The sequence below is a fragment of the Rhizophagus irregularis genome, chromosome 14 (genome assembly GCF_026210795.1).
Source record: "Rhizophagus irregularis chromosome 14, complete sequence".
Lineage (NCBI taxonomy): Eukaryota > Fungi > Glomeromycota > Glomeromycetes > Glomerales > Glomeraceae > Rhizophagus > Rhizophagus irregularis.
The window spans coordinates 1047408-1062333 of NC_089442.1; the positions used below are offsets into that span (position 1 = coordinate 1047408).

The 14926-nt window shown below is 27.2% G+C and overlaps 4 protein-coding genes across 4 annotated transcripts; 3 read left to right on the forward strand and 1 right to left on the reverse strand.

Moving 5' to 3' along the window:
• Positions 1–942: 942 nt before the first annotated feature.
• OCT59_005920 (uncharacterized protein) lies at positions 943–3640 on the forward strand (the record flags this gene model as incomplete). The annotated part of the gene is made up of 7 exons (XM_066140933.1): positions 943–2157; positions 2238–2431; positions 2510–2718; positions 2845–3159; positions 3261–3306; positions 3391–3524; positions 3600–3640. The coding sequence occupies exons 1-7, from the start codon at positions 1003–1005 to the stop codon at positions 3638–3640; spliced, it is 2094 nt and encodes a 697-aa protein (XP_065997773.1). The 5' UTR covers positions 943–1002.
• A 2863-nt stretch (positions 3641–6503) lies between these two features.
• On the forward strand, positions 6504–8816 carry OCT59_005921 (uncharacterized protein; the record flags this gene model as incomplete). The annotated part of the gene is made up of 6 exons (XM_025314980.2): positions 6504–7666; positions 7739–7892; positions 8041–8133; positions 8220–8501; positions 8584–8611; positions 8687–8816. The coding sequence occupies exons 1-6, from the start codon at positions 6536–6538 to the stop codon at positions 8814–8816; spliced, it is 1818 nt and encodes a 605-aa protein (XP_025183893.2). The 5' UTR covers positions 6504–6535.
• A 1426-nt stretch (positions 8817–10242) lies between these two features.
• On the forward strand, positions 10243–11497 carry OCT59_005922 (uncharacterized protein; the record flags this gene model as incomplete). The annotated part of the gene is made up of 8 exons (XM_066140934.1): positions 10243–10316; positions 10394–10501; positions 10573–10595; positions 10866–10915; positions 11009–11069; positions 11161–11256; positions 11359–11369; positions 11447–11497. The coding sequence occupies 8 exons, from the start codon at positions 10243–10245 to the stop codon at positions 11495–11497; spliced, it is 474 nt and encodes a 157-aa protein (XP_065997774.1).
• Positions 11498–11947: 450 nt separating this feature from the next.
• On the reverse strand, positions 11948–13246 carry OCT59_005923 (uncharacterized protein). Its single transcript, XM_025314979.2, has 2 exons — positions 12710–13246; positions 11948–12618 (listed from the first exon to the last, which is right to left on the reverse strand). Exons 1-2 carry the CDS (start codon positions 13128–13130, stop codon positions 12101–12103), a joined length of 939 nt encoding a protein of 312 aa, XP_025183892.2. The 5' UTR covers positions 13131–13246; the 3' UTR covers positions 11948–12100.
• Between the last annotated feature and the right edge of the window lie 1680 nt (positions 13247–14926).

The following is a 14926-nucleotide window of genomic DNA, read 5'->3' on the forward strand; positions in this document are numbered from 1 at the left end:
ACGTAAGTATTTTGATATCATTTGTTGTGTACAATAAATAGTCGAGTGCATTAAAATAACTTGTGCTTACTTGGACTGTAACTAAAGATATTATCTTGAAAGAGAAAAAAAGACAAAATAAGACTAATATAATAGAAATTAACCAAAATCATTGATGGTATTAAGTGCAGAATTGGATGTCGAAAAGTGTCGTACATTAATATACATCGTCCGGTTCGTCCCTGTCGAAGAAACTGACCTTGATCTCGTATTAAGATGACGGTGCATCGATTATATTAATCAAAAATACCAGTTACCTGATAAAATGTTACAGGATAATTTTGTAAATAATTTTCAAGTAGTGTGCGTAAAACGAGTCGCCTCTATTTTAAGTTAAACTTAATTAAATCACAACAAAATAAACATTAAAGCACTTTTATACCTGCTCATTGAAATAAGTATCCGTAATATCTTATTGTATTTAGAATTCATATCACGACTGATAACAACATCTAGAATTTAAAATGAAGCATTCGTAATACAACTTGCGGAATTTCCGAAAATAAGAATACTAAAATTAAAAATAAATAATTTATATATCAGTATAGTAGAAGTATTCGTAAGTTTCTGTTGTGTGAAAATATTGAAATATTGAAATAGGATCGATATATACCGAATAGAAGTTACTGATTCATCAATATTTTTCACAACCACCTGTTCAGCAAACTTACTTTTTGGCCCAAAAAAAGCTCAATAATTTAACTGTAAAGTCTTTTAATTTTAAGTGCGTTTAGAAGATAGAAGAGTTTTGGTTTCTTTTAATTAAAATTGAATCTGTTTCTCTCGTCTAATAAATAAGAAAATAGCTCCTATCGCGAACTCGTGCTTATATATAATTATATATGCTGAAATGTTCACATGACTACGTTTAAAAAAAAGAATTTAGTGTAACGAAACTGGTTTATATATATCGCCAAAACAACTTCTTTTAAATTATTTTTTTCCTTATTAACAAATACTAAAATGGAACCCAAAAGAAATGACGAAAACTCAACAAATTCAACATTAAAATTAAAATCCAGTCCAATTAAGATTGAGTTTATTCCTATTGATCAAAGTGAAGATTATTGTTTTCGTTGCGGTGAATTATATTCCGAAACTCTTTTATTCGAACAAAAGTATTGTGAAAAATGTTTATTACGTTATATTAACAAAATAACAAGTGATGATTGTAGTACATATTTGGATTTACATATAAGCACAAAAGGGTTTATTCAATGTAATGAACATGAAACGAAGAGGAATGAAGATTTTTATACAAGAAATATCAAAGATTGGTGCGAACATTGTTCAGTCATTTCATATTTTAAACAAATACCCTCAAATTCTCTAGCCTATTGTGATAGTAATTTGGATTTTGAAAAAATAAATGAGATAATTGAAAGTGAATTGGATTGCAAATTATGTGGAAAGACAATTTATCCAACTTCGTCATTACATGACCTAAAGCTTAAAATGTGTTCAGGCTGTTATCAAATTTCTTATGAATTGATAGAATCAACTTCAACTCAAAAGACTATTTTAATTCTTAATTTACCATGGTGGGATTCATTCCATGTGTGTGTAATATGTAAAGCAAGACTTTTATTCGAATACATAAACCAAAAATGGTGTCCGCATTGCTTTATTATTTATAGTGGATGTAGGTATTGTTTAACGACAAGCATGATTTTTGGACACACAAAACAGTCTCATTGTAAGAAATGCAAAAGGGCCATACGAATTATAATGAATAAAACAAATATAAATATCGGAAATAATGATATAGGTGATTTCCTTTATAATACAAGAAATATAATTGATAATTTTAATATCGTAGATTATATCAACGATATAGATAAATATGGTAGTACACCATTAAATGTTTATAAGTATATTAAAGAAAAAATATACAAAAATTTTAAACCAGAAGCTGTCATGGAATGGATACCATATTCTCGAATTAAAAATTTAAAAGAGATAGCACAAGGTGGATTTAGTTCTATATATAGGGCAACTTGGTTGGATGGAGGAATAAATGGAGCAGAATATTCTTCTTGTTATAGAATGGAAAATGAAACGATCGTTATCAAAAAATTTTTTAATTCACAGCATATTAATAAATATCTTTTAAACGAGGTAATTATACATAATATATTTTATCACTATTATATTTATTGAATTTTATATTTTTGGTTTTTATTAACCGTTAAATTTAGGTAAAATCATGTCATAAATGTTATGAATTTGAACGCGTAATTAGGTGTTATGGAATTACAAAAAATCCTGAAAATGAATATATGTTAGTAATGAACTTTGCAGATGGGGGAAATTTGCATAGTTTTTTACAAAAAAATTTTACAAAAATTACATGGAGAGAGAAGATAGATATTCTTTGGCAAATTTCTTGCGGGTACTTAATAATAGTTACATCATTTTTTGATGAATTTATATCAATTGATACTAATTGTTAAATTTTTTTCCGTTTTAGACTCGAAACGATTCATAATGCAAACTTTATACACCGGGATTTTCATAGCGGAAATATATTATTAGTTAAATCATATCGAAAGTGGAAAACTGGACAATGGATAATTGGAGATTTAGGATTATCACAGCCCGTACAATCTGTAAATAATATTTCGTCAAATGATACAATATATGGAGTGATGGCTTATCTCGCACCAGAAATACTTAAAAGTAATAGTTTTTCAAAATCAACAACATCATCTGATGTATATAGCATGAGCATGATTATGTGGGAAATTACAACGGGTTGTAAACCTTTTTCCAACCTTAAACATGATGTCCAATTCGCTCTTAAAGTTATTGATGGAGTGCGGCCTAAAATTACAGACGATACTCCTGAATGTTTTGCCAATTTAATGAAAAGATGTTGGGATGCCGATCCATCAAAAAGACCTTCAATAACAGAAATTCGTGAAACTTTTAGTCTCTGGTATAATGAAGAAGCTGTAGAATTTGATGAAGCTGAAAAAGCAAGAAATAAATTAATTGAATCAAGGAAATTAAATCCTAATTCTACAGAAACATCTCATTCAAATACAATTGTTGTGATCGGAATCTCTAAATCATCTTCTAGTAAATCAACTTCAGCGGATTCATTTGGCATAAAACAAGGTATGTATTCATTATGCTGCAATTGATGTATAATCCTTCAGATACATTAATAGATTTAATTGATATTATTAACCTTATTTCTATAAATATTTAATACACAGAATATATTACAAAGGAATACAGATTTGATATAAATGATGTTCAATGGTATTGAATTAATTTAATTTATATGTATCCGTTTATTGTAATTTTTTAAGCTGATCAGAATTTATTTTCATAATATTTATTTAGCCCGAATTTAAGTTCTACACTTCATAGTTTTACGAACACCCAACATCCAGCAACCATAGAAAAAGAAATTAGAAATGATTTTACACAACATCCAAGAAAACGGGTTAACGAATTAAATACTGAGACTCAATACAGTAAGCACATATTTACTTTGCATTTGTGCATGAAATAATAATATTTATATTTGATATTGACGTACTGGTATGTAGGAAAACATGTTAAGACTGGGGATGCAGAACTGGAGAGTTAAATGCCGAAACTCAATATAGAAAACATTTCATATTTTACAAATCTAATATTTTGTTTTTTTTCTTGTATTTAGAAAAACATATTAAGACGAATTCTATTTTGTAAAGAAACAATTTTTTTCTGTACAGTATACAAGTATAATATTTAATAAAAATTTATTAATTTCCAATTAAAACCTGCGGAATGAGGAAAAAAGGCTGGATTCAGTCAGATCACAATACAAAATTCCAAAATTTATTTACCTGTAATCTTGCGCCTTGGTCCCTGTTTCAGTTAAATATTTTCCATTTCCTCAGATACACAAGCAAAGATTAACTGTTTAATCAGATCTTCACGCTAGCGCCATCAAATCGCTCATAAGAGCCGCTCTTCTAAAATCGATCCCTGCATGAAAATTTGAAGTTGTAAACCACGTATAATGACGCGGAACTTTCAACTCATTCTTTTTCTAAAGAATATTTCTTTTACAGCTTTTACATATTCCCTAAAATCTTCATTCGTTAATCACATGTCAAGACTGCCCAACTTTGTCTAATTTTTGGAAGCTTACGATGAATCGGATACTTAAATAATTTACCATTTTTGCGGACGAGCTAATCACGATATTCATCAAATTCTTCATGCGTGAATATTGTAAACGGTGATTAATACAAGAATCACTAAAAAATATTACCTTTAGTCGAAATCAAAAATATGATTTCCACAATATTCCTAAGATCATTACTTTTTGTTCGCTTGATGATGTCTTATAAGAGCCCCTAAACCTTGTTTCCAAAAAATTAATTTTTTTCAAGTGCGAGTTTACTCCAAATAATTAAATAAATACATACTTTTGCTATAATATTCCTTTAGCGATAAACTGTCTTTAGATTTATCATAAGTAAATTTCTCAACACTCGAAAAAATCCTGCATTCCTTTTATTACATTGCGAAACATCAATTGTATCTTGCGAAGGAACCCAAGTTGATATAATTTTTCCTTTCTTTCGCATATTGGATCTGATGAGACTAAAACCCGTCTAAATGGTGCAATTTCAGTACAACCGGTATGACAAAGTACTGTGTATTTAATGCACATTCGCTTAGGCAGTAGATAGATTTTTTGAAGGGATGTGCGAAACTCAATTATTGCTGATTTTTCACAAAAAATTTGTCAAAATATTTGTTCGTAGCAAAGATTTTTTGTATTAGATTTCATAATCCAATAATGGTGATCCAATTAATTCTACTGTACTGGAAAGTGTCCAATGAGTAGTTATTAGTGTTTTTAAATCTTGACGTTATATTTTTCATCGTCACATTTTTGCCAATCATATGCATTTAAACAAAAATTCATTCAGTATTCTCCGATCTTCATTATTAAAGACGGAATTTTTGTAAAATTTTGTAATAGCTTGTGTTGGTGAAAAACGGCTTTGTCCGTTTTGCCGTCAAATTTGCAAGTATAACACGGTAAAAACCATTTCTCTCCTTTATTTATGCTCAGAATAAAATCGAGTCCATTAAGAACAGTAAAATTTTCATTCTCATTCAAGTTAAACTACATCTTGCTAGATTCTATCTTTTCGCTTCCGCAATTTGGACTTAGTTTCGTTCAAAATTTAAACATTCAATACTATTTGTTTGAAAGGCGGAATAGTAGACCATCACGTGGTTGATAATTTATTGAATCCAGTTGAATCACGTCAACCAAATGCAACTTTGTTATCAAGAATTGCGCATATGGCTACATAATTAAATCTATAAATGAAGATTAATCAATTAATATTAAATTTCAGACCTTCGGAGGGATGCTCTTTGTCTGTTTTACTTCCTTCCTTTTCTTTACCTTGACTTTTTCTATTTGTTATACTCTCCATTTTGCTTAAATCTACACTTGGATTCTAAACTTCCAAGCTAAAGACTAAAATAATTAAAGTAATTAATTATTTGCCATAATATATATCCTTTATTCAATCTAATTTTATACATACGTATAAGTTTTATTTTCAACTTGTTTATGATTAATTTTAATCCAATCATCTGAATCAAAATCAACTTCATTATGATTATATTTGGATCAATGTATTCATAGTGTTTTATGCCATGCATTTTCTTCTTTCTTTAACACTAACATTATCAAAAAATGGGTAGTCCCTTGACCTCCACCGCTAAATGAATATTGGGATCTAAAGAAAGTATTTAACTATTAAATAAATTATTAAGTAAAATAAAACAACTAATAAAATTAAATTAAAATAATTCTTTACATTATTCCAACAATCTCTTGGGTTAGTCCATCCTGTAATATTGAATACAGTTGCGACCCCAGCTTCTGATGTCTTTGGATATTCAATTGGAATTGTAGAATAAATGACTTCTTTAACACTTGCTTTTTTGTGAAAACACTGCAATAGAATCCTCTTCCTCTTCGTTTAAATCACTATCATCATCACTTTCATCCTGCCAATTATTAAAAAATATTTATGTTGGCGTATTTAACATAAAAAAAATTGTGGATTTCACGCCATTATTGTTTCATAAAGTTTACATTAAGTGAAAGAGTTAAAACCGTACTGATGATTATTTTTGATATATATATAAAATAATATTGTACATCATTATTATAATTTAATATGAATATGGATCATTATTTTAATTAACGTGAAATTTATATTTATATATATTTATAAAAAGTATAATTTATAAAAAGTATAATTTATAAAAAGTATAATTATTACATAATTATATTTTCCGTAATATTGTGTAATTGTCTGTGAAACACTGTTGATCAAACTTAATTAAGTAATTATGTGAAACGGACCAAAATTAATTGGTTCACAACTAAATAACTATTACGGATCGACTTGATATTGATATTCTTTATTTTTCCATTTTCTCTCTCCACTTTCACAAAATGGAATTTATAAAAAATACTTGCGAGAAATTTTTTTTTGATAAATTTAAACCTAGTCCAATACCAATTTTATTTATTCCTTTTAATCAAAACGATGATAAATGTAATAATTGTGGAAATAAATATTCCGAGACACTTTTATTTAAACAAAAATATTGTAGAGAATGTTTATTACGTTATATTACGGATATAACTGATAATTTTACATACTTAGATATACACATAAGTACTATAAATTCTAAATGTAATGAACATGAAACGATCAGAAATGAAGAATTTTATACAAGAAGTATTAAAAAATGGTGCAAAAATTGCTCAATAATTTCATATTTCAAACAAATACCAACAAATTCTTTGGCATATTATGATGATGATTTTAATTTTGAAAGACAAAATATGATAATTGAAAGTGAAAAAGATTGTAAATTTTGTGGAAAATTAATTTACAAAACCTCTTTATTATACGAAAAACTTAAAATATGTTCAGATTGTTATCCAATTTCTTATGAATTTATAATGTCTTCAACAACCGAGGAAACCATTCCAATCTTTTATTTACCATGGTGGGATACATTTTACGTATGTGTAAGATGTAAAGCAAAACTTTTATCTGGGGGTGCGAATCAAAAGTGGTGTTCATATTGCTTTATAATTTATTGTGGATGCAGATATTGTTTAACGACCAATATCATTTTTGGGCTTACATGTCAAACTCATTGTAAAAAATGTAAAAGAGTAACTCCAATATTTATGGGCAATACAATTGTAAATATTGGAAGTAATGAAATAGACGATTTTGTTTATAAAAAAAGGAATATAGTTAATGATCTTAAAAACATATATATGAAGGATATAGACAATTATGATGATAATCCATTAAACGTTTATGACTTTTTTAAAGAAAAATTGTGTGTAAAGTCCGTTTCGGAAGCTATAATAGAATGGATACCGTATTCTCGAATTACAAATTTAAAAGAAATTGCCAAAGGCGATTTTGGTATAATATATAAAGCAACTTGGTTAGATGGCGGAATAAGTGATGGTACAGGATACTCTAGAAAAAAAAATGAAATTGTTGCTATAAAAAGATTTATAGATAGTATAAATCATAAAAGGAATCTTTTAAATGAGGTAATTATACTTATTTAACGTCAAGTAACGATACATAATTATTAAAATCTTTAATCAATTATTTAATTTTAGCTAAAATCATACTATCAATGTTACAATGAATACGGACATATTAATCGGTATTATGGTATTACAAAAGATCTTGAAACTAACGAATATATGTTAGTTATGAAATATATAAACATGGAAAATTTGCTTATTAGTATAACGCGGAAAGAAAAATTAGGTATGAAAAAGAGTTGGAAAAAATTATTGAATTTTATGGACGCGATGTTCGATACTTGGACCTGAATTTAATGAAAAACCTCATTAAAAAACAAAATATTATTTATTTAAAGTCTTAATAATATAATTAACTTTTATCAATTTTATAGAAAATGTTTCAAAAGAATCTGAAGCCGATAAGATTAATGAAAAATCTCACTCAAAAGTAACTTACTCAATGAACTCATCTAATTTAAGAGAAGGTATTATTTTGTTTTTTTTAAAAAAAATAATAATTTTACACCAGTTCCAACATCTTTTGTTCTTCTCGCGCTTTAATATATCATAGTCGAAGATAATTTCATATTTGAGTTTCCGAAAAAGAAGAAAAAGAGTCCTAATGCGTTCATCATATACCGCAGAGAAATAGTAAATGAAATAATAAAAGCCTCTCCAAATACCACAATTAAGGAAATGTCTGGCATCGCTGCAGAAGGCTGGAAAAATTTAACTCCCAATGAACGAAATAAATACTATAAATTGGCAGAGGAAGCGAATAGACATGATGAGAGAAAGATCAAAAAGACCATAAAACAAAAAAAAGAACACCCTTATAAGTTAGAATTTGATGGTAATTTAACTAATCATTAAAAAGTTCTCATAATTATTTATTATTTATTAATATATGTTGACTTTTATTATTATTTTAATAGCGTATTTTTCAGAAGAGGGAGATAAAAGGTATTAAAAATCAAGACTTACCATATTGCTTAAGAGAAAGAAATACATTTTTAATCTATTATTTATTAACTTTAGCTCATCTCCAAGTAATATAATTAATACAGTTGAAATTCCTTCAGACACGAATTTGATCCATATTGACACCCACGATAATTTAAAATTTAACATCTTTTCCGAAGATTCTGTCTCTTACTTCTTCGATTAAAAAGGCAACCTACCCCGAATCTTTTAACCAAGTGGTAGATGTTTAATTCCTGTATATTCTTTTTTCTATTGATACATCATTTTTCATTTATAATTATTCTGAAATAAGTATATAGTTTATTATAATATTTAAATAAACGTATAACAAAAACTTAAACTTAGATTATAATAAATTTTAGTCTTCTGAATATGTAAATACTATAAAAATAATATTTAAAATTTTGGATAAAAACCTTAAAACATAGGGCCATCTAAACTGTACGACAATTATTACAGATCCGCGTACTTTAGATAATATAAAGTTGTTTAGCGAATGCGGAACTATTCAGACATCAATTTCTATCAAGTTTAAATATTCATGATTTTTTTCGCTTTATAACATAATTCCATCATTTTGGTTAAATAAACAGAACTTGGAAGGTTAAGTAAGTTGTTCATTGGGCGTGAAACTTTTTAGATGTAAATTTTTATCAAATACTTATGGAATTATGAGTATTTTTAATGGTATTAATCTTTCTAATGTAAAAAAATTATATTATTATTGTATACAAGCTTTATAAAGCCAAATTTTAAGATTTTTGAGCCAATTATATTTGAGAAAAGAGCTGTCTTATTTTTATTATTCAAATTACTGTATGATAGAATGATTTTAATATTAATAGTCAACTTTTTGGATACGAAATATCATATGATATGAAATTTCTTTTGAAATTTTATTATTAGGTTTTGAGAACAGAAATATCTTCTTATACGGGTTGCTCTTTTAAATTGCAAAAATGGGTATCCTCTATTTCGTAGTGATATAAATGACAACATAAAGGATTTTTTCTATAAATAAATTTCGATTTATAGAAACAAAATAGGATTTTAATTTTCCGCGCTCATTCTTTTTACCCAATGGCAAGAACAAATTAAACTTTATCAGTTTTGCATTTATAAATTTATTTACTATACAAATAAAGTTGTGCTACGAAGCTGAATAATTACTAATTTCGCAACAATCACCATATAATACTTATTTGGTTAACCCTTCTTACCGTTATCAGTGTATTTTATAGATTATTGTCAACGAAATAAGTCTTATATCTGGTGAACTATTACGACTTGAACCAACTTTCTGCAAAATAAAAACCTTGTTATCCAAAAGTATTAATCACAAACAACTTTACCGCTGTGAAATGTTCGCCTATTATCAGAAAGAATACCCAAACAAGAATTCAGCAATGTGCAAAGATATGGATACAACGTAGGTTTTGAGAAATATTAAAGATATAAGTAAAATATTCTTTTATGCAATAATTATAGAGGGAAAGCGCCTCTTATTTAGAGAGTGTAAATATCTAAACCATTCTGTTCTTTGTAGACATTTTCGAAGCTGATTTATACGAGTCTTGAAACTTATATTATTCTTCTTTTAATTCTGAAATATGCAAAAAACAATTTATTCAACAAAGCGTGAAAAAGCAGCCAACGAACAGAGACTCATCTCAAAGCTCGGTTTGTAAGTGTATGTTTATTAGATCCTTATTGTTTCTACTACAAAAAACCAGATCACTTTAATCTCCGTTTTCTTTATAGACAAATGAGCGCCACGAGATATCGAAAAGGTGTTGCCACAGTCGATGCAGACCATCGTTCACGTACCGAGGCTAGGGCATATGATAAAGATTATATTAATAATAATAAGTAAGTATTGTTTCGTAATTATTTTCTTTTTCCTTTATTATTATATTAACTAACAAATGCTTTTATTTTAGCATTACACTTAACGATGTACAAAGTATTGAAGACTTAGGCTTATATGTGTAATGTTTCGGTGCATAAAAAATCTGATTACGAATCTTGGTGGGAAAAGACCAAGACTCGCATTTAGGATAGTGAGGAAGCGCTAATTGAGGAACCAGGCAACGAGGGCGAGCCAAGTTAAATGTAAGTTGATTTTTTTTAATATTTTCGTCCTTTTATAGAACACGCTTAATGTAATTAAAAGAATAAATTAAAACTTGATAATATTAATAAGAATTAATTTGAATTACGATATGTGGTTTAGATTCTGCCGTTCATTACTCTATTTCACATTTCAAACGCAAAATTATACAAGTAATTTTCCTTGATCTGATAAGTTATTTGATGTTTATTTAAAAGTTTTATTAACAATCAACTTTGTTAACCTTATAAAAAATATTTCAAAAGAACATGAACTCAAGAATAATGAAAATCTCACTAAAACAATTAATTCATAATTTGAGATCAGGTATTATTTTATTCCTTCTGTAATTATAATTTTTACGATATTTGTTCCAATATCTCTTTGCCTATCTCACAATTTATTATATCATACGAAGATACATATGAGTTTCCTGAAAAGAAGAAAAGGAGTGGTAATGTATCTTCACGTACCACGCAGAAATTTAAAATGATTATAAAAGACTTTTCAAGCGGTACGATAAATAATTTTCTGCCATCGCTGTAGCAATTTATCCAACAATGAAAAGATAAATACATAAAATTGGCTGAGGAAGAGGAATGATTAAAAAGAAAAGGATTAAAAAGAGTAATCATGTTAAACGTTTTATATTAAGTTATTTATTATTCATTAATATATTGATTTGGTATCGTTTTTTCTAATAGCATATTTCGAAAGAAGGAGATAAAAGTTCTAAAACTCCTTTTATCGTTTAAAGAAAGAAATAAGCGATCGCTCGTGAAGGTTAGTGAATATATTTTATTTTATATGAAAAATGCAGACTCAGAGAAAAAAATTATAGATCAAAAATAATTCATATTGCTGATATTAACAAACCAACAACTATCTTACATTATATTTCTAGGAACTATTGACAGGAAGCAACAAGGCAACAGGATAGTAGAAACCAAAAATTGAAAAAAAGGAATAAACGTAATAAAGCAAATGAATTCATTGGCTTTCTTTTGGGTTTCTTTTCTGGGGTCTTTTCTTTAGATTTTTCGGATTTTTTTTAATTCGTCAAAACTGCTACATTTATTTATTTATTCTTTACCGTATACGTTTACCGAAAGGGTGCAGTTAATGCAGTTACTAAGTTTATTGATAGTGTATATTTAATTTCAGATATTTTTATGCTGACACGTCACGTTATATCATTTTATAATTTATAATACTTTGTAATATTACTTTTATTAATTTTATTATAACATTAAATAAACATATAATAATTATAATATGAAAAAAAAAATTTAAATTTAAATTATATTAGTTAATCCAAATGAATATTACTACCTAAATCCTAAAATGAGAGATCACATTTAAGCCAAGTCAAAAAGAACAAATTCTGCAACTTCTTCACCGGTAGATTCAAAAATAACTTCTTCACCACTAACAACTTCGGTAATGAAAGCTCCATCACCAGGTTTCAATATGGTACCATCATTAACTTTTAATTGACCACCTGTACTAGTTAAATGAACATATAACCTTCTAGTTTTATCTCCACCACCTAAAGATCCTTGAACTGTATGTGCAACTTTATTTTCAGGTTGTAATATACTGGCAAACATATGAAAATCTGTATGAATTCCAATTGTCTTCGAATCTTGTTCGGATGCCGGGGAAATTATGTGAGTTAAATTATTGGTTTTAAGAGAATCAGGATACGTTTTCGTATTATAAGCTGGAGTAAGATTCTTGTCATCAGGCGAAACCCAGATTTGAAGAAAATGAACAGGATGAATTTTATTAATGTTATATTCAGAATGCGAGATTCCTGTTCCAGCTGTTGTGAATTGAACATCACCACGTTTAAGAATTTCTACATTTCCCATTGCTATTATAGAGAAAAAAAAAAATTTAATAAATATATATATTTTTATTTAAGAAAATACGCATGTAACAAATAAATTTCACGTAATACTCACAATCTTTATGTTGCAATTCGCCGGAAATAATATACGAGAAAATTTCATATCCACGATGTGGATGTGTTCCAAAACCATTATTTGGTTGTACGATATCTTCATTAATTACACGTAATGCGCCAAAACTTTTATAATTTGGATCATAATAATCGGCGAAAGAAAATGTATGATGAGTATCTAACCACCCATGATTTGCATAACCACGTTCTTTAGAAGGACGTACGACAATTTTTGCAACCATATTATTTAAATTTACGTTTTGTCTTAATGAACTAGTATTAAAGAATTCTTTTCTTTGATTAAATGGAATATTAATATTATTGATTTTTCTTCTTGAATATTGAAATATTAGTTTTGAAGAAGGGAATGAATTTATCAAGTTTTTGCCCATGGTATTTATACTTTTTTGACAATGATACATTGTAAACAAAAAACCGGATTTGTAAGATGATTTTCCTATTAATGATTTAGCTTAGTGATATGATTAATAAACTGAAGTTTTTTTTCTGGGTGATTTTTCAAAAAAAAATTTTTATATATTTTCTTTTAAAAAATGAAAAAGGCATATATTTATAAAGGATTTTCAGATTAAGAAAATCAAAGCATTACTAATTACTAAGTTTTTTTTTTCTTGCAAAGAAGGAATTTAAAATTTATAATATCACATGACCAAATTTTCCAATTCATAATCAGAAGATCATGACAAATACATATACGTATTAGTAATACTCAGGAATTATCCACAAAATGCTGACTATCTGACAAACGATCATCATTTGTAGGTAAGCGACATACGAATTATTACTTACGATCCATCTAAATTAAGCGCTAATAATTCAAAATTAATAGTATATGATACATGATCCATATGAAAAAGAAAAGAAAAGAAATGGATAATACCCGCGTATTTCTAACTTCTGTGTCCGGAAAATAATCTTTATTTTTGTTTTAAAAAATTTTCGATCCAAAAATGTACAAAAAAATTTTTCATGAAAAAAAAAAAATTTTACAATAGAATTTTGTATTAGACGATGCTGTTTTGCATAAATGTAATTTATTAAATATTTTAACAATATTTTTAAAGAAAATTCTAATGAATTTTTTTTTTTTAAATGATTAATTAATTTAAAGTTATATTTTTTATAAAAAAAAGGTTCGCGCGAATTTTTCTTTAAAAAATTTAAATTTACGCGATTTTATCACTGATTAGTACTAACTTAATTTAGAGTGATAATCTTTTTTTTTTAATAAAAATGATCCTGAAAATTTTTTTTTTTTTTTTTTTTTGTATAGCTCAAATGCAAATATTATTCAAAAGCATAGTTTTTATACTTTGAGTTATTATAGACTATTTCTTTGTTTTTAAAGCTACCTAATTTTATTAATTAAATTTAATAAAATATACAAAAAATTTTTTTCTAGGAAAAAAGAATGACATACAATTTGTTATAAGATAGGGATATGAAAATTTTTTGATAGTTTATTACTAAAAGGGCGAGGTACAAATTTTGATGTTTAATATTAGGAAGAGATGGGGGCATGGAAGAATACATAAATTTAGTATTATTAGGAAGGTGTGGAAGTCATGGGATAATTATACTTTATTATTAGGAAAGCATTATCTGGGTAGATGGGAATCGAAAGAAAATCTTTAAGCATCATAAGATTAATTGTTTTCCAAACGACGAGAGAAACTAATGCATTACACTCAATGAATTCAGCAATGAGAAACGTTTTGTCGATTATAGTGGAACCCCAATTTATTATCTCTTTAAACCTATCTAAGCCAATTGGTATTTTATCGCCTGCAAAGATAGTAGCGGTTCCCTCTATGAAGTATCGAAAAAAGATTAGACTCTGTTATGAAAAAGGATAAAGGGAAACAAAGAATAAAAGTTTCTTTGTCCAGAATATATGGGATACGAAATTTATTAGTTATTAGGTTGATATTTTATTATTAAGGAGGTAAGGGCACGAAATTTTTTGGTAATTAATTACTGGGAAACTAAGTGCGGAAATCATGGGATGAAAAAATTTATTTGATCTTTTATTATTAATAGGAAAGTAAAAGTAAATAGGACTCAGGATATGGAATTTCTTTGATATCTTATCATTAAGGAGGTAGGAGCACGAAATTTCTTTTGATATTTTATTACTAGGTAACTAAGTGTGAAATTCATAGGATACAAATTTTATTTGTATTTTATTATTAATAGA